At 48.3% G+C, this 24955-nt stretch overlaps 1 protein-coding gene across 1 annotated transcript in view; it reads right to left on the reverse strand.

The window, feature by feature from the left end:
• Positions 1-9489: 9489 nt before the first annotated feature.
• FAF2 (Fas associated factor family member 2) overlaps positions 9490-24955 on the reverse strand; it is a 117774-nt gene continuing 102308 nt past the window's right edge. The window contains exons 10-11 of the mRNA XM_078652811.1: positions 10627-10770; positions 9490-10499 (exon numbers count right to left, since the gene is read on the reverse strand). Of these exons, the coding sequence (XP_078508937.1) occupies positions 10317-10499; positions 10627-10770 (327 nt within the window). The 3' untranslated portion in view covers positions 9490-10316. The remainder of the gene's footprint in view (positions 10500-10626; positions 10771-24955) is intronic.

The following is a 24955-nucleotide window of genomic DNA, read 5'->3' on the forward strand; positions in this document are numbered from 1 at the left end:
AGTAATTGAGGGCTCCGAGGATAGGACAAAGGCCTCTGCCTTTCTTTGAGACAAAAAAAAGCAAGAATAAAAACCACAGCCTATTTCTGGTCAGGAATCCTCTGTATAGTTCCCTTGGCCAAGAGAGTTTGGACTTCCTTAGGGTGTAAGGCAAGGTGATCCTCTGTCAGCCAATCTTACACTGGAGGAATGGATGGAGGGGTAGTCTCGAAGGGGAGAGAGTAGCCCCTTTGGACTATTTGCAACACACACTTGTCCGAGGTGAGGGCTCTTGAGTGGTGGAGATGAGGGCGTATTCTGCCACCAACTGGTTGCATATGATCCTGGGGGATCAGAGCAGGAGGGTTTTGCAGTGGAGTAGGAGATCGTGGTGGGCTCGACGTCTGGTCTCCCGACCATTTGGGACAGGGTGAACCACATCTACAGCCCACAGAGGTTGCTGAACTTGCTGACCCTCTGTCCAGAATAGGGTTGGCGTGGTTGGTAGCCCCTTCCGTAACCATGAAAGGAGTGAAAAGCAGACAAGGGCCGGGATGTAGTGGTGAGGCCCAAGGACTTGGCCGTGGCCAGCGAGTCCTTGAAACGCTCAAGTGAGGTAGCTGCTATGTCTTCGGAGAGACAGGAACCATTAAAGGGCATGTCCATAAGATTAGTTTGGACATCCCCTGGAAAAAAATAGACGCTCTCAGACAGGCGCGGTGATGTACGGCCACTGTTGTGGAAATCGCTCTGCCTAGCGAGTCGGTCATGTACAAGCAACATCAGATGGCGAACTCCGCTGCATCTCTCCCATCTGAAATGTTTTGGGAGAGTAGAATCCAGTCCTTCTCCGAGGCTCTAGGCAGCACCTGCATAAATATGTCCCATATCGAATGGGAATAACAGCCCAAAAGGCATGCCGTGTTCACCGACTGCAATGCTAGACTGGCAGAAGAGAACATTTACTTCCCAAAGCTTTCCAGTCTCTATGATTCCCTGTCCGGTGGTGAGGAAGGGAACGGGTCACGGCAAGTGGACGCTTGAACCACCAAGCTTTGTGAGGTGGGCAATGAAGAAAACTGGGTCGCACAGTGCAGGGCGATGGCAGCGGGCAATCGTTCAGGTTCGGGCCAGGTGCCGGAAGAATGTCAGCAAGGGTTCAGAGCTGGAGACACCAGGCTGCAGGACCTGTCAAGACGTCCACCGTAGGGAGCTGTACAGCCCTACGCACCACCATAGCAAATAAAGCCATCTCCTCCAAAGCCAGGTTAGGGGGAGACCGCATGCCAGAATCTGGGAAGGTGTCCAGGCCACTGGCCTCACCCAGTTCCTCATACCAGTCCATTTTGCAGGATTTCTAAGGGGCCCTGCCCCCCCAATCCTCCTCATCCTTGTCTAACCCTTCAGAATAGGACAGGATGAACAGCATGGAGCCGTACGGATAAGTCAGCGCAGGTCTCTGCATCAGTGGATGCCCAACCACTCTGTGTCATCGGGAATGACACTGCAGGTGGGCGCCAGCAACGCAGAGTACCTCAGTGGCGGATGAGGCACCAGGTAAGGTCGTTGTGGAGGTGCGACGGTGTCGGTCCGAGAACGGGTCCAGTAGGAGGCGGTGGCACCGGAGCCAAAGGCGCGGAAACCACAGGAACTTCAGTCATCTGAGCCTGCGAGGTCAAGAAGGCAGGGTTAGACGACCCAAATATGGCGCACATGGCACCATAAAACTCTTCAAGTTGGGCGGGGGTCGCTCCCGTCCGCAGAATGGGAAGGAAACACTGAGCTGACCCAGGTACCCGCTATGCAGAGCGGGGCTTCCAATGCCGAGGTTCCTCCGTCTCGTCGTGCGCTGGACGGGGCGAAGCCAAAGTACACTTCGACTTCATTTTGCGCCTCTTACCGGACTTCAATGAAGATAACATCGATTCACCGGAGCGGTGCTCGGACCATCCTCTCGACCTGGATTGAGATAAGAGAGGAGACCTCCAATTGTGTCGGACGCTGGGCCGCGATCAGCTTTAGGGACCCCACTTCAAAGCCTTCGGTGCCATGGCCCGGCAATCGGAGCACAACTTAGTGTCTCTCTTGGGCCTGGAGGGGGACCACGACACAAAGTGGGGGTCCGTGACCGGCATGGTGGGGGGCCGTGACCAACATGGCATAGTGACGGGCACCGCACAGCTTGAACCCAGAGGTCTTCTTGCTTGACACCCTAGCACACCAAAAGGAGTCGACAAAAAGAAAAAAAAAGTATGTCCAAAAATGACCGGGGGCAAGCTCTCTTCGACAGATGTGCGCTGACTGGCACAGAAAGAACTGATGTCAGCGTGCCGGAGTGGTAGTTAAATTGACAACGCAGATGTCAGGAGGAGTCAACCTGCATCACATTTCCGGCGTGCAGGGGTACTGCTAAGAAAAATATTCCGGATCAAGCCTAACGCCTGGAAGTTCAAAGGTAAGGAATCTCCGACTAGATGTCTGTCAAATTGTGTATTTTCTGGGATGTTCTGATCTTCACCTATTGAGTGAGGGGATGTTACCTACCTCAAACAAATGTGTTGAGTGAGATGGTGGAGTAGGTGGTGTTTGTGATGTAGGTGAAGTTGGAATGGGAATGTGCAATTGTCTAGTTGCAGCATCCTTTATTACCTTCATAGGTTGAACAGGAATTACCAGGTCATTTTCAAAAGACAATTGCTTTTTAGAAGTGTGTTGTTTTGGTGGCTGGACTACTATTTTCTTGGTCCCAGACTGAATTTGAAGTCTTTTGTTTCGGATCGAGCCGTTCTTGAAAATGTTAGAGGATTGGCTCTGGTGGGGCTTTCGGTCCAAATACAAAGCATTTCGGTGGTGGAAACTTTGTTTTAGAGGTATGTTCGGATCCGAAATGGACTGCCTCTGTTTCAGTGCTGAGACCTAAGATTGAGATGCTGTGGTCCAGAGTGTGGAGGAGGTGGAGGCCCCTGCTGCTGGCCGAATTTTCAGAGCAGAGCGGGAGGGCGGGGATTCCGTATCAGTTTTTCGGTGCGTACAATGGCGTTTTTGCTGTGGCGGCCCGTGAGCAGTTTGTTCTGTGGAAGCCGATGGTTTGGCCTTTGGATCAGGTGTAGAGGTTCTCACTGTCCATTGCTTCTGTGCCGGCTGAAGAATGGTCATCATCAGATTAGGACTGAGTCGGAATCTTGGATGGAAATGGATTCCTCCTGTGCCTCTGAAGCTTCTTTACCCCTCCTCTTGTCGACCGAAGATGCCCAGGAAATCATCCGCTTGCTTGCGCTGCCTTTCCGGTCGTTCAGCACGTTGGTCCCGAAGAGTCTTTTTAGATTGAAAAGACTCACAGGCCTCACAGCTGTCCTTTCAAACGGGCGAGAGGCATAGACTGCAAACTGGATGTTGGTCGGTATGAGGATATTTGGAATGACAATTTGGACAAACAAGGAACTGAGTGCGTTCCATCAGCACGTCATTCTCCAAGAGCGTTAAAATTGGTGAAGTTTGGAATGGCCGGGCGCAACACATGGGACGAAGAAGCAAGCTGAAAACCCGCTATTCGGAAGGGTGTGTAGGACGCAATAAGAGGACGATCGAGAAAATAGCAGTGAGTAAAGATATTAATGAACCGAAGGGAGCCGGGAGGAGTCTTGAACAGGAGCGCAAGACATTATATCCAAACCAGTCGGCGAAAAAAACATAACCGTTGAGGACCATGCGCAGTATTACCAAGAGGAGGAGACTCACAGCCTCGTGACTCGAAAACGTCTTGGAACAAAAGCAGCTTGTAATCATCCAACCCAACACTAGAGGGCGGACTTATGCCTTTAACACTGAGTTTTTATTGCAGTAGTCTCTCTACTTTTTGCCTAGACGGGAAACATCACCCCCTGCCCAGGGCCCATTTGGCACCAGGACAGGTCAGAAAATTAGCTAGTCAGGAGGCATGTCCACCCTCAGGCTAGCAACACCCCTAAGGTGTGCTACCGGAAGTGAACACGAGAAGGAAAATCCCACTATCTTGGTTTTTGGGGGAATGAGGTCCTCTGGGTCAGGGTTATACCCACTTCCCACAAGAAGTGATCATATAGAGGGTGTAGCCACCCTAAAGGTAGGTAGCCCATTCTCTGCTTCTCTACTTCTACACTCCCTGTAACACCCATAAATCCAGTATTTAGATGGCATCCCTGATGCCAGGAACCAAGGTTCGACGGACCAAAAGAAGAAGTGGACTGAAGTTTGCTGACCCGAGAACAGAGGAGCAATGACTGACTTGACGCCAACCCTGCCAGTCTGAATGCTGCACCTGACCCTCGTGGAGAGACCAACTTGTGCTTACTTACCTTTAGGGTGTCTACACCCTCTACATGACCAAAGGAAGAGGTCATATAGAGGGTGTAGGCACCCTAAAGAGAAGTAGGCCATTAGCTACTACCTGTCACTCCCCTTAATGCCCCTAAAGTGAGTATTTAGGTGGCACCCATAACAGGCACTCAGATTCGACAAATCAAAAAGAGAGGACAAAAGAGCAAAAAGAAAAGCAAAAACTGAAGACTTACTGTGGACTTTTGGGGACAAACCCTGCCTGCACCAGTCTAGGCAATCGTGACCAATGACTCATTCTGCAGCTGAACATTTTCCAAGAACCACGGGAGACTGCTAGCTCTTCGCAAATTACAAATGATATCCCTTGGATTAGAGGAGCTATTCTCCTGCAGACAGCAGGCAACGAAAACGCAATGTCTTGTGTACAGAGTTGCATCTCGCCGGCCACCCTGGCTCAGCAGCTTCAGGACCCTGTGCTCCTGAAGGTCAGATCTGTCTCGCCACCCCCCCCCAAGTGAGGACACCAGGACACACCCGAGCCGCACCGTACCAATATCGGGGGTATCGGACCCCTTTTGCACCAAACTGAGCCTGTGAGAATCTAATTGGGACTCCCACTGCACCAAGACCGAGCAGCCGTCGAGGGACGCCAGTGCCGTTGACGGATGCCAGCACGGCAAGGATCCACTACGAGTGGCCCAGCTGTCCTGATTTTGCACCCTCAGCCGGCGAGACAGACAACTGTAATGTACTAGGATGCACAGAGCCCAGCGGACCTTTCTACTCTGCATCCAAGAGCCCCCGCCCGGTTACTGACAAACTGGCTGTGCTCCCTTGTCCCCAGGACCCTTGTAACTAAGTGCCCCATTAGAAGCTCCCAGACTTGTCTCCAGGTCCCCCTCTGCAGCCCGTTTCTAGGTGGCCCCTCTTATTTCCACTGGCATAGCACGCACAGCTACCAACCCGACCAGCACCTCTGCACCTGGAGACCCCAGGATAGGTAACTAGTAACTGCTCTTGGTACTTTGGACCGTGGCCCACTACAACCATAAGTCCCAAAGGGGACCCCCATAAACTGATCGCAAATAACTATAAGCAACGTATACCTTTTCTCCCATAGGGAAGCATTGCTGCGTGAAGACACATTTAACTGAACTGTTTACTTACCTGTGAAAATTCATATTTAAAAAAGTACTTATTTGAGAACGAAATTCTTGGTATCAAATGTATCTAAGAGTTACTTTTCTAAATTGGTCTCCGATTCGTGTGTCTCATTTACTGTCTCTGTAAGTACAACAAATGTGTAGCACTACCCTCTGATAAGCCTATACTACTCACCCACACTACCACAAAAGAGAGCATTTAGTGTTAGCATTTTTGCATCTGTAAACCAATAAGGGCTGCCTGGACTCTTTATACTTTGCACTACATAAATAACCACCGTCCTACAGAGCACATCACCTATGAGAGCAAGATGCACACCAAATTGGAAATGCTACACCAACTACTGTATTACAAGACAAACTGATCCTCTTCAGGCATCTGTGCTGGATATCCTTAAACACCTGTTCACATTGCAGAAGTCAGGCTTGATGTACTTGTCTGTGCAAGATCATTTAGCAGTAATTGCAACCTAACCGCCCAACATATTTTTTAGAATAACCAGCAGTTATGACCGTTCATGGAAGGCATTAATGAGTTTCCCAACCTAGGGCACTACTATTGCCGATGTGGACCTAAACCTCATTCTAACATAACTCCATGGTGCACCGTATGATCGACTACTGGTGTATTCTACATTAGTTTTATGGAACCTGGTCTTCCTAGGAGCAAATACATCAATGCAAAAAGAGTGGTGTTTTTGGGAAACATTCTATTAGACGACATTTGTAGAGCTGCAACATTTTTCAAAACATTTACAAGACAGCACAGTTTGGTTGTACAAGCCAGAAAAGAACACGTTGGTTAGACAGTATTACAGATATCCGCTTTCTGTTCTTCTACTTTCAACCTGCCACCTCATCACAGAAAGAGGGTACTGCTTTACAGTTTATATACAAGTGAATCTACAACAAACATGCTTCTCACGAAAATATTACAACCTCTCACAATCAGTGTGTTGCTTGTTGTGTTGTAGCTTCACGCAACCCTGCTATCTTCACAATTGCATGAAAGTAGCAGAACAAAGGCCTATATAATTATGAGAGTATAGGTACTGCCTTACTTTTAGCTCTGATGGACATGTTCCAGTAAAGTCATTACAGGAGATCCTGTGTATATGTAAGCCGCTGGTTACATAATTTCTCACATAATCCTTCACTGATCTTGTCCCCATGGAGCCAATTAACCTTCATAACAATATGTTTGAAAAGCCACTTTAAATGTGCACAATGGTAGGGGTTTATGCTTGTATTGGCAATGCTATTGGCACCTAGCTTGCACTGATGAAGAGGCCATATCCGAACAAAACTGTGTCAACAAGGCCCGTTTCAAGGAGGATCAAGCACTGAAACAAGACGACTTGCCTACAGCCTTGCTTTATTTGCTAGTTGTAGTTTGCAGAGTGGGAGCGCATCTGGTAGATCAAGCTGAGGGCATTCTTTGGACACAGCATGGCCTAAACCTAACCAAAGATGCATGCGGCCTGCAAACATGCACGGTAAATGGGGAGACCTGGAATGGTCAGACCCCTGGCACAGCAGTGGTGTGCACTGACGGGAGCTGTGGAGCGAACCGGACCCGCAACTTGTGGTGGCTACCAGAGCGCTTGTCAGTTGCTGGACCGAATTACTAGTGAGTGCACCACATGCTTGCGACAGGGTGCAGCCAGACTTAGGGCCCTCTAGAATCATCATTAAATGGCTTAGGAAACTGGAGACTCCTTGCAATGCCACTTCTAACTAAACTACAAAATCCTAGTCTGCATTACCAAAATTAAAGGAACACACACCAAAAAGAGGGGCATCACTTGATTTTTGCCCAAACTGACCCTGCCTCACCGGGAGTGCATTGCTCCCTTGGGATGATTATCTTGCCTCGAACATGGATCTGGGCAACGTGTGTGCGCCTTGGCATCCATAAACTTGACTGTGCCCTTAATTGTGCATGAAGCCAGTCTGTGGAGCCAAATGGCCCCTACAAACGCACTGTGAGCACTGGAATATTGACTACAGGACAGTTTGGGAAGTTCAAGACTCCTTGGGGTCTGCAGCGAAACCTAAAGAGGAAAGTTTAAATCACTGACGAGCAAAGAACTGCTTTCATGATGCAAAAGAATAAAATAAGCCAGTGAAAACCAATAAAATTTGCAGAACATTGCGGGCTTCAAAAAAACATCCCAGACACAAAGCAGGCTCACTTGTCTAAAGTTATAGTTGGAATGGAGATCTCCTATTAAAGAGCTAATAAAGGCTTGGGAGCCTCAAGCGAACACAAGATCAACTATGAGCAGACATTGAGAAAGTGGTAATTAGGAAAATAACTGAAGACATAGTTTGGACTATCACAAATAACAAATGAGATCCTTATTACCATTATTAAACTTTAAGACTAGCCAAGTCTGGAGATGTGAGTGGAAGAGGGAGATGTCATCACAATGAGCTTCGCATTTCAGGCTTTCCTGAAAGGGCAAAGGGACATTCAGAAAAACAAATTCTTGAAAAGTGGATGGTTGATACTCTGCAGCTTAAGGGACTTTCAAATCTCTAAATCGAAAAGGCATACAAAGCTTTGTAACCAGATGCTCCGCAACGAGGCAGTGTTTTCCAACTCCTGAACTTCGGCAAAAGGAACATTATTCTGCAGCATGCATGAAATATATCGCTGGCTCAATACAAAGGGTTTGCACTCAGGGTGTTTCCAGGTTACACCCAATTAGTTCACCATTAGCGGGAATCAGGCATTGCGGTAAAACGCAGACTAATGGAAAATAATCTAATGTACGCTGCTCATCCCTCCAACATGAGGGCCATCACATGGGGTTAGTCAGTTCTTCACCTGTCTGGAAATGGCACACAACTTGATGGCCAATTGGGAAAAATGCTGTAAAAGTCACAAAAATGGAGCATATCCGGGTTGTGAACTTAAACTACTCTGCCCCATGACTTGGCCAATGCTCAAGGGGAAAAGCAACACCTGCGGTCACCCTGCAGGATGTAAAACGTGAAAGAAGATAGTACCTTTAATGTGGAGTCCAGAGGGCAGCAGGTTGCTACTAAATGGCGTTTCCCTGGAAATGTTCTGGAGAGAACGAGTTTGATCATAATATCCTATGTGACTGTTGTGGAAACAACTGGGATTGAGGAGGATTGTCAAGGTCTGTGAATATCACTGCGACTGTGGTCCTTCATTTACCTTGCTGAAAATGACAGTTGTGCTCTGGCTTAAGTAGAGGAGCAAATACTGTCTGATTACCCTCAACTGGTTTGCACAATATTTACACTGGTGTACACTGTATAGTACAGTCAGGGTGATGTAATGGTCTGTTGACAGTTGAGGCAAGTATTACTTTATCCTTCTTTAACAAAACATTTAGATACTACAGACAGTGTTTTTCATAAATGGCCGATCTTTCTTGTCCTGGTCACTGTATCTGAGAGAATTTGCTTTACAAGTTTTTTTGTTTTTTTATCAGATTTCAAATGCGGGTAAGAACAGCAAGATGTATCCTGTTTCTGCAGTGCCACATAACTGACTCTTGGTTTACGAAGCGCAGCCCTACAATACATTTCTGGAATCTTGGAAAAGTCTGGACTGTTCAAGGGTTCAAAATATGAGGTTACTCTCCTATAACTGGCATACAGACTTCTTGCCTTTAATGAGTGAAATGGTGTGGACTTGTTACTGTTTATTTCTGGATAACCAATAAAACTGCTTTCAACAAAAAAAGAAAATATATTGACAATATTGAGTACCTTATTCTGATGTATGTACTGCTTATTGCCACAGACATGTATCTTCTTTAGAACATCAAAAAGTGGTATTATTGCCTCCTGCAACTCAAAGTCAATTCTTCTGATCAATCCCATGAGGATAAAAAGCTAGACCAATCCATTGGATCCAAACCTCATACCTACTGGCTACTTAGGTCTTAACCAGATATATGTGTTAATCTACTGGTGTACCTGCATTCAGATCAGCAAACTATCAATATGAGCACAAACACACATTCCCACATAGTAAGTTACACCCATCAAAATTCTAAAATGTTTAATTTATACTTCTTGGAATAAATTATCTCTTGGATACGCCCAGTCTGTCTGGACAGGAAAGCAGTGGGAGGAGACGTGCAAGAAGGAGCGCCTGCGCACAAGAGGCTGCTGTCATTAAACAATGGAAGTCATGAACCCCTAGCTGGGGTAAGAATTCTCCTCCATGCCCCCTCTCCTGTTTCAGAAATTCCATAACTTTAACCAGCTCTTCATTGGGTCAATACTAACAGCAAACACTCCTTTGGTCTTTTACATAGCAACAAAAATAAGAATAAAAAAATTATATATATATCTATATATTTTTTTTTACATAGTGTGATGAGGAAGAAATCTTTATTGTCCGTTTCCTCCTGTCCCCGATCTGTTCTGGTGCCCCTCCCTCCACGGTCCCCTCCAGCCCCCATCAAAAAACACACCAAAAGAATCTGCCGGGAACTCCTGCTTCAAGACGTAGAATGTCGGAACTCAGCCCACACTAAGTGAGGCTGCCCACTTCTCCTAAGTGGAATGTGCGGGCACTGTTCCTTGTACGCCTAGAGAGAAGAATTTAGGTTTCCGTTCCAGTTTCACCTGTCATGTCAGCTGAGGTTTCTCCTGAGTGCTGGCCTGCATGCTTTCTCGGAGCATTTACACAGGTCATCTCTCTCGTCCCACAATGCCGAACCACGTCATGCGCCTTATAACTGGCCCTGCTATTGTCACACTGGGCACAGCAGTCTTTAAAAAAAATAATGTATAATTAGAATATTAATTTCTTCTCTCCCCCCGTTTCTCTTGCTTTTTCCCCTCTTTTTTCACTCTCTCAGAATGTCATTCGTCCGTAAGGTCCTGCACAAAGAGGACCTGGGATCGAGAGAGTCCAGCCTCCTGCAGGGTAGGGGTGTTAAGCCGATCCTCTGTGGGAAGGCAGGGTAAGATCCGGCGGGGAAAATTGGCCACGATTTGAAATTTCTCTGGGCTTTCATTCAGCGAGAAAAGGAAGTCATGGATCACCTGGCGGATATAAGAAAAACATTGTGTTTTTTAATGGCCACTCCAATCAAACAATACACAGAAGCAGCAGCAACTACTCCAAGGCCACTGAACAGTCCTGAAAACGAGGCAACCTCATTCTCCTTACCGTCAATGGCTGTGTGAAGAGGAACCGTCTCTCCACTCTTGAATCATTGGGCATCTTAAAGACTATTTTAACGCTGTTGGGGTCATCCGGAAGAGGTTCAGGGGGTAGGCTTTCTGACTTGCGCTCTTTTTCCTCCTGCAGGTTCTGAGGGACAAAGACATTATGTGTGAGGTAATTCTGAGACGAATGGAGCACACAGTTTACTCATTTATATATTTATGCGGTTTGATATAGTATTAACATGGCCTGAAGGTGTTTGAACGTTTCAGAATGTAAGAGATAGTAGCTCAATAAAAGATAATTCAGTGCAAGAAAAAGAGTACAAACAAAAACAATCATGAAACAAGGGAGGAAGGTCTCAGAGCAGAAACTGACCGGCTCACAAATCACTATGAATGTATACAGCTAAGCATTGATTTGCAGATTTTGACGGGGAGAATCCAAATTCTAGTTGCACTCTGCATAAAGGATTGTACCATAGGGTACTCCATTATTAAAGTTTGAGGCAGACAGAAATAGCCCTTCCAGAGTGTCCCAAAAGTTAGCCTGTTAGGGCAGGTCAAGTGATAAATGGTCTCAAACTGAGAAGACCGTAATGCTCCCCCCATAGAAGACCTAGCTTGACAGCAGATTTAATCACACCAAGGGAACAGCCCAGACCTTGAAAAACTGGCGCAAGCCAAAGGCCATACTCAAGACATTGCTTTAATTTTAATATCACGTCAGGAGGCTATTACACACATTAATCAGGGGAGAGGTTAACTCCTCCTTGAAAACTAAGAGGCTATGAATATAAGAAGGTGATGGCCAAACACATCAGGACACGACAAAAATGCATGAAGGGAAGTAACACATGGCACACTACTGGCACAAGGGCTAGCAAGATGTATGAAATGAGAAATGGAGCCACACAGTGTAAAATGAACAAGACTGCAGGCCAAAGAGCAGGGACCCAACAGAGGCCCATCAGAAGTTGTTGCAGGACCATTCGCCTTATTAAATGCAAGCATTTGCAATGCAATAGGTATCGCATTTGCTAGAGTTAGAGCTATTGGTGTTGTAAATGACCATGTCTTTTTTGTGTGCCTGGTGTCTCTGCAGCAGAGATGGGGGGAGAGAAGTCAGAGGATTGCCTTGCAGCGATCCATTTGGCTCTGTGATGGGGAGGGGTAGGGAGTGGCTCAGATTACAATGAACTTGCATTGCAAGTGTTGTTATGGAAGCGTACATGTACCATCTCTGTTAACATAAATTATCAATATACTATCTAATAACAATAGAAATGCTAATAAAATGTTTACATGAAAAATACATACTCCATGACTGAATAACCTAATAAATTTCTGTGTGTGCAATGCGGAAATCTGTTTAACTTGACTTCATATGAGTTCTCCATGTTGGACGAGTTTGAAACAAGCGAATATTTCTACCTCCACAACTTCGATTAAAAATGTTCAGACGCTGCTGGGGGTAGGTATTACAGAGCTCATTATTACAGGCCCCAACAGTATCACCTTATGGGCCCAACTAAACATTCGGTGGCTGTATGGCATGCGGCTAGAAGGAGCTTGGGGTGGGATGGGAAACTCACTCTGGCAACCCCCTTGTGGGACTCGGAAAGACTAGGCACCACGAAGGGTTTCGCCAAGTGGGATCGGATCGGAATCTCTACTGTCGGAGACTTGTGGAAAAACGGGGAGGTGATGTTTCTCACCGATTTGCAACAAAGCCACAAACTTGAGGACTCCGAGTACTTCCGGTACCTGCAAGTTAGACACGCACTACAGTCGAATCTACCAAAAGACGCCTCCCTATCAGACGCTTCGCCGTTAGAGGACAGACTCTTAGATGGTTACTTACCGGATGGGGCTATATCTTTGACATACAAAAAGCTGGTTAACAACACATCGGATCCCCTGATACTCCTGAGACAGCGTTGGGAGGGAGACGGGCTGGAGATAGATGAGAAGTGGGAGGAGGCTCTTGCCTCCCCAAAGGAGGTTGCCATCTCTTCTAGACTACGTATGGTCCAGTTAAAGGTCCTCCACAGGATATATGTTTCCGGACCAACACTTGTCAAAATGGGAAGGATGGATGAGGGTGACTGTTGGCGTTGATGCGGGCAGATTGGTTCATTTATGCACATAATTTGGGAGTGCCCCCTTATCCAGTCCTATTGGTCATGAGTGCTCGAATGTATCAGTAGGGTGTTGGGAGTAGTTACACGGCCGGAGGCCTAAGAGATGCCTCTTGAATATTTGGGAGCCTACCGACCTCAACAGCAGAGATAAGATATGGGCTACGCTCGGCCAAATGATAGCTAAACGGAACATAGCGCAGCTATGGGGAGCGAGGGAGCCACCCTGGGTGGACTCCTGGAAAAACGGCATGGACTTGTGCATGTTCAGAGAAAAAACGGCATACGTCTCCTGTGGGTGTCCCGAAAAATGGTCCTCTATATGTCACAAATGGAATAGATATCGTGGATGTATCTGTGGCCCCCACCCCCAGACAACCAACTTACACCATAGTCTTTGCTATTACTCAGTGTAATTTGTAAGCTTGTATCCATGTATGCTCAAGACTCTAAGCATGTATGGATTTTCAGTGCCCTGTAATGTCGACTTTTGGATGGTTAATAAAAAGGAAAAAAAAAGTCAGACACTACCCCCTGAACCCACGGAGGAGCGCGCAATATCCTTCTCCGAATTATTTTACTATTATAAACTCTGGGTCACGTGCAGAGCTCTACATGACACATTACCCAACCCCCCTCCGACATTGCTTGCCCTTGAGAACGTGCTTAAGACAGACTCCCCTCGTAGACTCATCACGAAAATTTACAATAATATGCAGAATTCCGCCCCCTTGTTTAAGCCCAGGGCCTTTCAAGCGTGGAATGCTGAACTGCAAACACCGTTAACGGAGGAACAGTAGGCCTTTTTGTTGCAACCAACTCACGGCTCTGTCCCCCAATTACAAGCTACGCTTGATTAATTTTAAAAATCTCCACAGAATTTATAGGACCCCCTCTCAGCTACACCGTATGGGGATTAAGGCAGACGACGGCTGCTGGAGATGTGGCTTTGCCCCAGCTACGTTTTTGCACATGGCAAGGAGTTGGCCAAAGTTTGCCACATTCTGGTCTGAAATCTTCACCACAATACATGAGATCATTGGTACTGCGGACGATCCGGATCCCTTGCTGGGACTATTGGGATATATCAGAGACAGACCTGTCGAGGCTCGAAAAGTACATGCTATGTTCTTGCTTTTTGTTAAGCGGAGGGTAGCCATGCACTGGGGGAGGAGAGGTACCCCTTCCATGAAAGAGTGGATCCAGCATGTAACATTTAGCCACACACAACTAACCACTTTTTGGGAGCTGAGGGACATATGGGGTCCATTTTTAGAGTGGGCAAGCACACACCAACAAGATGGGACAGGTCCTACAGGGGGGCCAGATGGTTTGTAGACATGTCTTTGTAAGCCTCAGGGCGGGTAATGCATTGATCTAGAGGTTTTACTGCTAAAATGTTAAATATTAGAATTGGTAAGCATAAATGGGCCCTGCCTTTGTGGAAAAACACCAGGTGCAATGACGTTTAATTTGCAAAGCTAATGCCTCCTTTTAAATTGATGTAAATGCATGATATTTTAGTTTTTTCATACTGGAGATTTGTGGACTCTGCCTAGAACACTATACCTTGTTGTATTGCACAAATAGCTGGAATGTGTTAAGACTGGAAGTAACTGGCTACTATGTTGGTGTTGCCTGTTTTATGTTCAAAATGCCAATAAGGACAATACAAAAAAATGCTGAAACGCTTAAGTAACTAGTACAGTAACATTTCACAAATAAACGTTGTCAGCAGAAGCTACAAAGTCTGATTTGAACCAATGTTACTGCCCACCTCATGACATGTACTAAACGATCGAGTTGAATTAACAAAAACGAATTACTGCAGGAGAAGGTTCTATGCTGAACAAAAAGACGGCATAAAGTAAAAGCAACGAGTGGCGCCTCACTTGTGGCAACATTTTTGTAAACTGAGATGCATACTGAACACTAGGCTAAATTATACAAGTGAACAAGGGATCCCTCTCCCTCCCCAGCTCCCTCCCCACTCTCACCCACGACACTCTCACCCTCCCAACCAGTCCTACAGAACATACCGCCTCCCCTACCTTAGCATCCCCCTCTCTCCCCCCTCCTATTCTCAGCCCCCACTACCTTCCCGTCTCCCCCACTGTCTTCAGCCTTCACTCACTCTTCGACTCACCGGCACCGTCTCCCACTGACGTCACTACCTATGCCTCCCACACTCCCCCCTACTTCACCCACACCCCTCGCCCACAAACCCGCCCACACTTTGAATGCCATCCCACTCATTGCCACCGCAGAACCTTCCAACAACGCTAGCATATCCCCCCCTCGATACCCTGCCCGCTTTCCAGCTCACTACTCAACCATTCACCAATGGCTCTCACCACCAACCCCATCTCCAATCCACCTCATGACCTGACTTTATCCACCCTCCAACAAGTCAAAGAGGATCTCCTACAAGTCAAAAAAGGTCTCCACGCAATCAAAGACCTTCTCTTCTCACAGCCCACTCTACCTCCCACCATCCCTCTACCCTACAAACGACGCACCCTCCCTACATACCCTCGCCTCCAACGACCCCCGCGCTGGCCGACTATCCCCGTTCGCAATAACTCCCACCGCCCCCATCGTATCCTCAACCCACTGTCGGACCGCGACCTATGCTCTCTCCTACGCTCTTATGGCCCAGGTCCGGTAAAACACATATCCAACACACACATCCCCATACCCACAATTCTTACAAATCCTCTGAGGCTCCCAACCATTAACAACAGAGGTTCCGTCCCTAACAACCTCAGAAAAGTCCCCCTCACACTAGAAGGCTCGACCACCCTTCTCACTCCCAAACTCAAATGCATCCTACTCAATTGCAGATCGGCCCAGAGACACTCCTCCGACATCGCTGATCTCGTCTCAGCAATGGATCTGGACCTAGCCATTCTGACTGAAACGTGGCTTACTGAAGCCTCTACCCCGATTATGGACATACTAGTCCCCCCCAACTATCACATCATTAGACTGGACAGGCCTGGCAAGACAGGCGGGGGAATTGCATGCATTTTTAGGAGCAACCTCTCCGTTACTAAAGCCACCTCCCCCTCCCCTACCTCCTGTGAACTCCTCTGCCTCGACATCACCAGCGAGGGCAAACAAGTTTGTGCTTTACATCTCATCTATCACCCGCCTGGTGACAACCTCATATTCACCCAACAACTGATGGACATGATCACATCCAATGCCGGTCGGCAGACCACCCAAGTCTATCTGGGTGACTTCAATCTCCACTGGAACGATCAGAAAGACACAGTGGTGAATAGTCTCAAAACTTTCCTTAATGCGCTTGACCTCACCCAAATATGCGATAGACCAACACACGACAAAGGCTCGATACTCGACCTCATCATCGCCAAAGAGAACTCTACCCAACTGGAGGCGATCCAACCCTGCGACTGGTCAGATCACCACATTATCACCTTCTTTGTCAACGAAACAGTTAAACCTAACCCGGCTCAACCAACCAAATCCAAAACCTGGAAAAGGGACATGAAGAATCTCAACCCCTCTACCCTTCCTCCCCACATCGGCAATCTCCTCCTTCCCCCTTCAGGTGCCTCGGATGTTCAATCACTGACCGACCACTACCTTGACTCTATGAATACAATAGTCAATGAAGTCGCCCCATTGCAACTGAAGAGAGTCTCCACCAAAATTTCGAACCCCTGGTATGACGATAGACTCAATGACGACAGGCGTTCTATGAGAATGGCAGAGCGCACCTGGAGATCTGACCCTTCATCACTGCATCTCAAAAGGCTTAAGAACAAGAGAAATGCCTACTTCAGGAAAATAAAGCGCACAAAGTCGGACTTCTTTAGCCGCCAGTTGGACCAAGCAAAAAACAGGCCAAGAAAGCTGTTCGAACTAATAAAGACTCAAACAAAGACACAACCCTTACAATCAAACAGCACAACAAGCGACACCCCACACTGTGAAGCCTTCTCTGCTTTCTTTAAGCTAAAGACTGACAACATAAGAAATTACCTCATCATGGATGTAAGCCGATTCCCCATCCACACCAGAATGTCTAACACTCAACCTAAAAACAAGGCATCATGGCTGCACTTCGATACCTACTCGGAAGAAGCAATACAAAAACTGCTCTGCACCTTGAAGCCCTCTAATCACCTCATAGACCCCCTACCTGCTAATGCTGTAAAAGACTACATCCCCTTGCTCCTCCCTCTTTGGACCAAAATCATCAACAGCTCCCTTCAACACGGTCTCATTCCAGACTCCCTCAAGGTGGGGCAAGTCACGCCTATACTCAAGAAACCTACAGCTGATCCGTCTGACCTAAACAATTACCGTCCCATCACCAATATCCCCACCCTGGCCAAACTGCTGGAGAAATGTGTCCAACTCCAACTAACAAAACACATTGACCAATTTGACCTCCTCAACCCTCATCAATCAGGCTTCCGAGCGAAACATAGCACGGAAACAGTTATGACACACATAATTGATGACGCCCTCCAAATCCTTGATCGCAATGAGTCTTGCCTCCTCACCCTTCTTGACCTCTCTTCAGCATTTGACACGGTCAAACATGAGAACTTGCTGGAGCTGCTAAGCACTAGAATGGGTCTATCGGGAACTGTTCTCAAATGGTTTTCGTCCTTCCTTCATAACCGGTCTCAGAAGTTCAAGATCGACAATGTGCTATCTACACCTGTGCCTGCAGATCTAGGTGTTCCACAAGGATCCTCCCTCTCCCCCACACTGTTCAACCTCGTCATGGAACCGCTCGCCACCTTGCTCCAAGCATCCAATGTTCAATTCCATATGTACGCCGACGACACACAACTTTACCTAAAGCTACAATCCCCGGAAGATATCAAACATCTGAATTCCACACTTATTAACACTCAATCTTGGCTGGCCGATAATCACCTCAAACTAAATGCTCTGAAAACTGAGTTCCTACTCATCTCACCCCCGGCGAAAATTTCCACCACCCAAACCTGGCTCAATAACCTAACAGCACTCAATGTCCAACCTACCATCGTGGATTCGGCGAAATCCCTTGGCATCACACTCGAGGCCAAGCTCAACATGCAGCAGCACGTCAGCAAAGCCACAAAAGGAGCTAATTTCCAAATCAATACACTGAGGAAACTTAAACCCTTCCTCCCTGCCAAAGACTTCCAAACTGCTGTACAAGCTTTAGTCATCCCTCGAATAGACTACGGAATTGTGGCCCTCAGCGGACTCCCGCTATCCACAACAGCACCCCTAAGAGCCTCCTTGAACGCTGCCGCGAGACTCATTACTGGCTCAAGAAAACATTCGCATATTTCCCCAGACTTAAAGTCTCTAAAATGGCTGCCTTTTGAAGCCAGAATACAGCTAAAAATTGCAGTTATGACACACGCGGCTGTGCACCACAATGCACCCAACTACCTCGCTCAAAAGTTGTCTATATCAGGAGGTTCGAGATCCAATAGAAGTACAAAAAATCTACTCCTGAAACCCCGTAGATTCCGGAAAGAGAAAACATACAAGCGCTCCTTCTCGGGAATGGCACCCAGGATCTGGAATGCGCTCCCTCCTGAAACCAGGCTTATCTCCTCCACTGCGCTCTTCAAGAAAGAGGTGAAAACCATCCTTCTGGCCAAGATCTCCTGAACTTTATAGGTGCTGGATCAGAGACTCTGCATCGCTTTGTATCACTGTTCACTTGTCCTTTGGCACTATACTCCTACTTGATGGTGACACTACTACGCTACTCTCTTACTACCGACCAATATATGATACACTTTGGTTGATTGAATCACCCTCCCGATGCCCCCACCCAGTGTTCTCTCTATCCTAAGAAATTGGTATAAGCCATCCACACATCCAAGGTTTTTTTTTTTTGGTTTTTTTTGGGTTACAAACTTTTATTCATTGTTCAAATGCAGTACACCGCTATTCAGCCAACAACCCGGAGGCAGGCAGCATCTTTAGTTTCTTGTTGACCATATCTTGCGGTCCAGTACCATTATCATATGCAAGGATCATGTGTCGGTAACTTTTCAAGTAACCTATACAACCAAACCAACAACGCTTTGCCATTTGTCATAAATTATTTGTCAACATAAAGGGCATTTTTGACACTGTTATTAGGGCGATTTTCAAGTAGTTAACATCAAAGAAGTCGTAGGGGGGAATACGTGCATGCGGTGAACAGTCTCACTTGTGAGGGGGGAACTGCGCAGCACCCGAACTATTCAATTCAATCTGTCCAGTTGCACTCACATAGTCATACGTTCGATTACCGTCTTTATACAGCCAAAATCTTAGTAATGTTCCTCTAGTGAAATCTCACGCCATGCGTGTCCAAACACCATGCACCCCTCATCCATCGCTATCAGGCATCTCCAGCCTCTCACACCCAGTGTCACTCGTCTATCTCTGCTCCAGCCAGCCAGGTCGTAAGGGGCAGCCATATATCAGTAGGTCTAGACCGCGGTGGTTGGAGCTCCCAGTATGTAGTCAGTTGATCGACAGTATAGGGCCGAATTTATCCACCCTGTCGTCTTCGGAGCAGTTTTCCTTTTCCAATGTAGTGCAATTTGCCTTTTCGCCAGTAGGAGTAACAAAGCAGCTAATTTCCTTGGGGCACTGGGTATGTCAGCGACATATCCCAGTAGAGCCACCATTGGGTCAGGAAGCAGTGTTTCTCCTAGTATCTGCCCTAATTTCGAAAAAACCTCCACCCAATAGTGCTGTATCGGCGTGCAACTCCATGTGAGGTGAAAGAAGTCCGCCTCTCCAGCCCCGCATCTCCAACAGCGAGAGTCAGGCAGTAATCCTATTTTAAAGAGTTGCGTAGGCGTGCGATACGTTTTATGTAGGAAATTAAAGTGCATCAATCGCAGCCTATAGTTAGGTGATAGGTTCTCCAACTGGTCACAGCAGAATTGCCATTGTTTATCAGTTATGTTTATTCCCGCCTCCGTCTCCCATTGCGATTTCGAGGTAGGCCGCACCCATGGCGTCGTGTCTTGCGTTATTTTATAGATCCGGGTGATCAGCTTTCTCGGAGAGCTATTGGTTAGTACGTTCTCCAGCGCCGGAAGCGAAGGCGGCACTGCCGGGAACATCGGGTATCTGGCCCTACATGCCGCTCGTAATTGATAGTATAGCAGCAATTCAGAGGCCGTAGGGACTTCTGATTCGCAGATGTCCCTCAATTCCACAAATGTGTCGTCTGGGTATAGGTCACTCGCCACCACCAGACCACGCTGTCGCGCCCTCTCAGAAATCGCCGCATCTGTCAGAGGACCCAGCAAGGGGTTGCCGCTCAGCGGCATGGATGGGGCATACAGCTCAGAGATGTCTGCCCGGTTTGCGATGCCCTGCCAGGCCCATCGCACTGTTTCCACCGTGTTTACGTCATCCGGCGATCGTTTGTATTTGTGATAGAGCGTCGTTTTTAAAGGGGTGGGTGCCGACACATCTATTTCGATCGCCACGTGGGGCTGACATGGGATCGGGTGGTGCCAGAAGTGTAGATATTGAGCCTGGGCGCAGTAGGCATATAACTCGAAGTCAGGAGCCGCCAGACCACCCTGACGAAAAGGGAGCGTCAATACTTTCCATTGCACTCCAGGCTGTCTGCCCGCCCACACTAGCTCCAGTAGGGCCGAGCGTACGCGTTTGAAAAAAGGATTGCGTAAGTGGCAGGGGCACATTCGCAAATAGATACAAGAACTTTGGCAGTACAATCATTTTTGTTATGGCTATACGCCCTGTCAGTGACAACGGCAGAGTAATCAGTTTTTTCACCTTTGTCTCAAGCCATTCCACGGCGGTGCCATAGTTTAAAAGCCATAGGTCCTGTATCGAGCGGCTTATATGTATACCCAGGTATTTCACCTCACCGTCTACCCAAGTGATGGGGAATTCGGTAGGGCAATGTGTCGTACCGTCAGTCAATGGCAAAAGCGCGGACTTGGACCAGTTGACGTTAATGCCGGTCAACCCGCTGTATCGCACTAATTCCCTCATCAGGGGGCCAAAATTGTTAACCGGGTTTTGCATAAAGATTGTTATATCGTCCGCATACATGGACACTAATAAACCCCTGGAGGTGAATCCTATGCTTCTCTTGGTGTTATGTTGTCTCAATCTCGCCGCTAACGGCTCTGTGGCGATGGCAAAAAGCAGCGGCGATAACGGGCATCCCTGCCTAGTCCCCCTAGTGATCCTTATAGGCTGTGAGACTTTTCCGTTAACTTTCACTCTCGCCGTGGGGTCACTGTACAGGACGCAAATGTTTTGGATAAACAACTTGCTGAACCCCATTCTAGTGAAGAGCGCCTGTAGGAACTTCCACTCAAGAGAGTCGAATGCCTTAGTTGCGTCCAACAAGGCAGCCGCGGCCTGGACTTTTGGGTCTAGGTAGTGAAGCAGACCAAATATCGTGCGTAGGTTGTGCGACGTGGATCTGCCCGTAACGAATCCGGACTGATCCGAGAGCGCTATTTGGGGTATCATTGGTTTCAGACGTTCCGCCAGTAGCTTAGCATAGATCTTGGCATCTAGGTTGATCAGGGACAGCGGCCTATACGAATCCGGGCACGTGGGATCCTTGCCCGGCTTTAGAAGTGTAATTATCATGGCCTCTCGGAGTGACTGGGGAAGGCTCCCAGTCTCACTCGCTTCCATGTATACCTTGTGCAGCCGTGGAACCAAGATGTCTGCATATTCTTTGTAGAATGCAGCCGTTAGGCCGTCAGGTCCAGGCGCCTTACCCAAGGGCATGCCGGCGATGGTCAAACGTATGTCTTCCTGCGTCAGCGGCAAATCTATATATTCGCGCGCTCCGTTATTGAACCACGCTAGCGCCACCGTATCTAGGTAATCTGTTATCATATCATCACTCGGCCGCATTTTGGAGGCGTACAGGTTCCCATAGTATTCTTCCATAGTGTGCAAGATATCACTCGGCGTCCGAGCTATCTCGCCAGTTTCGGTGGCCAGTTCCAAAATATAATCCGCTCCTCTAGGTTTTCTGAGCATTGCGGCCAACGACCTCCCAGGGCGGTCTCCCTCCCCATATCTACGGGCCTGAGCATATTTATGTAGGAATTTCACCTCCCTCTCTGCTTCTTCCTGATATTGAGTCAGCTTCGCCCTGAAGGCAGCCCGGGCCTTATCTGTAGGCGATTCCGTAATCTCGGCTTCCAGCGTCGCTAGTTCTTTTTCGAGCGTATCTAGTGTGCTTCTAATAGATCGCAGTACTCCAGTCTTTAGCGCCATACAGTGCCCCCTAGTCACCACTTTACAGGATTCCCAGAGTGTGCCTGGCGAATCCACAGTTCCTTCATTGAGCTCAAAGAACTCCTCTAGTTTACCTCTCAGTTCCTCTTTAAACACAATATCTAATAGGGCCTGCGACGGAAACCTCCAGCTAAAGGGCTGTGTGTATTGAGTGGGGGTCGCCAGTGTTATTCCTACCAGAGCGTGATCCGACAGCGACCTTGGCAAGTGCATCGCTGCCAAGACTGACGTATGCAGGTCCCTGGACAGTAGCCAGTAGTCAAGTCTCGACCACGCGGCTCTATGGGCTATGATGCAAGTACCCGCCCTCGTCTGTGGGTGTAGCAGCCTCCAGGAATCCACCAGGGATGCCTCGCCGACAATGTCGCCCAGTGCCGCAGCCGCCCTCGGGTGGTGTTCTCGGGCAGCGCCTTGTCGATCCATAGCGTCAGACAGCACTACATTGAAGTCCCCCGCCCATAGGATCGCTGCGGTATCAAATTGACGCATTTTACCCCACAGGTTCTCGTAAAATTCAGGATTGTCGTCATTCGGGCCATATACATTTACAAGCAGCACTTGGATGCCACACAGCACCCCCAGAATCAACGTGTATCTACCATCCTCACCTCTCAGTACCTGGTGTGTCACCCAGTGTAGGCCTTTACGGATCAGAACTGCCACTCCTCTGGCGTAATTCGAGTAAGGGGCGTGTATCACCTCCCCCCATCTCCTGTGTTTGAGCTGCGAGGCATCTGTAATGTGTAAGTGCGTTTCTTGAAGCATGCATATGTCTACTCTTTTCCTCTCTAAATAGGCATGCACCAGTCTCGCCTTCCTCCTATCATTCATACCTCTCACATTCCACGATAAGCATGTTATTGAGGCCATTACGGTCTGCACTTCAGGGTGTATAGTTTCCCCACTCCCCAGGCTATCTGTAGAATCCACCACTGTGCCAGAGTATAAGGGTGCAATAAGATTAGCAGAGCGCCCCTGGCAGTCCTCCTAGGGCACAAGCGTTCCAGTTCCACAACCATTTGTAAAATCCACCGCACCCCTCCATCCCCCATGCTTATCTCAACAGTGTCAGCGCCCATTATAGAAGTGAATGTCAGTGACAATTTCAACAAAGCGTTTTCATATATGAACAGAACAAACCAAGTAAAACCAACCCCCATCCCACCCTTCCCACCCGCTCCAACCCCCCAATCAGGTCGTGTAATCTTCCCCCCCTGTACCCTCCCACTCAACAACAGTAGTAGAAGGGCTAACCATAGTTTGGGAGTCATCCCTGGGGGTGCGCAGGTTGTTGCCTTCCAACCCTGTACTCATGACAGGGCGATCGAGCGCGATGTGACTGTGCGCTACAGGGCCCCCTGGCCCCCCACACAACCGGAGCCCCGGTCATCTCCTAACATTCCGCAGGATTATGTAGTAATAAGTACGACACCTCCCCAAAGAAGCAGCCAGCGCCTCAACCTACCCGGTTGCAATGCTGCACATACCCTCCCTCGGCAAAGAAGGCCCTAATGACCCAATAATCAACAACACAGGACATTATTCAATATCACTTAGCTGGCCAGAGTCCCCTTGGGCACCAGTCTCCGTCTGTCCTCTCTGGTCTTTAGCAAGCTGCTTGGCGAACTTCAACGCCGCCCTGGCGTCCGTGAAGAATGTGGGTTTACCCGGGCCCTGCACCCTCAGTTTCGCCGGGTATATCAAGGAGTACTTCGTGCCCGTTTGTTGGAACACCTTCTTAGCGGGCAAAAATTCCCGCCGTGCAGATTGAACTTGGAGCGTGAAATCAGGGTACATAGCAATACGATTTCCCTTGTATTGTAAATCCGCCATGTTGCGTGCCAGTCGCAGGATCGAGTCCCTATCTCTATAATTCAACACGCGTGCAAGGATTGTCCTAGGTGGAGCTCCAGGCTTGGGCACTGGACCCAGCGTGCGGTGTGCCCTTTCCACCAGAAACATAGGGGAGAGACTCTCTCCAAATAGGTCTTTCATCATCTGTTCAACATAGCGTTCCATATTCGCAATGTCCGTCGATTCTGCCACTCCCGGGATGCGAACGTTGTTTCTTCTGGACCTCGCTTCCAAATCCTCATTCTTAATTTGGATCAGGGAGAGCACTTTGTCCATTCCCCTTAGTTTCTTGTCCAGTTCCGACTGGCATTCCTCCGTGTCCGTCACACGTGTTTCCAGGACCCCGATCACTCCGTCCTGTTTATCCATTCTCCTCGTCATGCCGTCCATACGTGCAGCCAATGCGTCCATTTTACCATCTATGCCTTGCAAACTTGACTTTAGTTCTTGGAACATTGCCTTAATGTCATCCGCCGGTGGCACAGATTGGTTTGCACCCGATGTTTCCTGATCCGGCGCTTCTTGACTCGGCGGTTTCTTGGTCGTCTTGTCGAACATAATTTTTGGCTGTTGTGTGTCCGGTTTGCCCATGATGACAACCGGCCTCGTTACGCCCTGCTATCGCCGTCCAGGAGCGCCCGCCCTCCACTGAGAGCAGGCAACCTGGATTACGGGGTGCACCTCGGCGCCCACGTGCAACTTCAGCGCAGGCCGTGCAGGCGCCAGTCTACGGAAATGTGCTGGTCCCCGAGCCGGCGACACCAACCAGCAGGCGTGGTGTACAGTGGCACATCAAGTCCGGCGCCCTCACTGTAAGGAAAGATCCGCAGGTTGCCTGTATGTTTTCTCTGTGTCTTAGGCCATATGGCTGAGCAGCGCAATAGTCTCCCTCAAGCACTCGAATTAGAGGCACTAGGTCGCTTTTGGCGCCTTCACCGACCCCTGTAGCGCCAAGGCTCAAATACCAGGACAAAATGGCGGACCAACCTCAAACTGCGTATTATGCCAATGTCAGTCAATGGTGGGGATTCATTAATGCCG

The sequence above is a fragment of the Lissotriton helveticus genome, chromosome 7 (genome assembly GCF_964261635.1).
Source record: "Lissotriton helveticus chromosome 7, aLisHel1.1, whole genome shotgun sequence".
Lineage (NCBI taxonomy): Eukaryota > Metazoa > Chordata > Amphibia > Caudata > Salamandridae > Lissotriton > Lissotriton helveticus.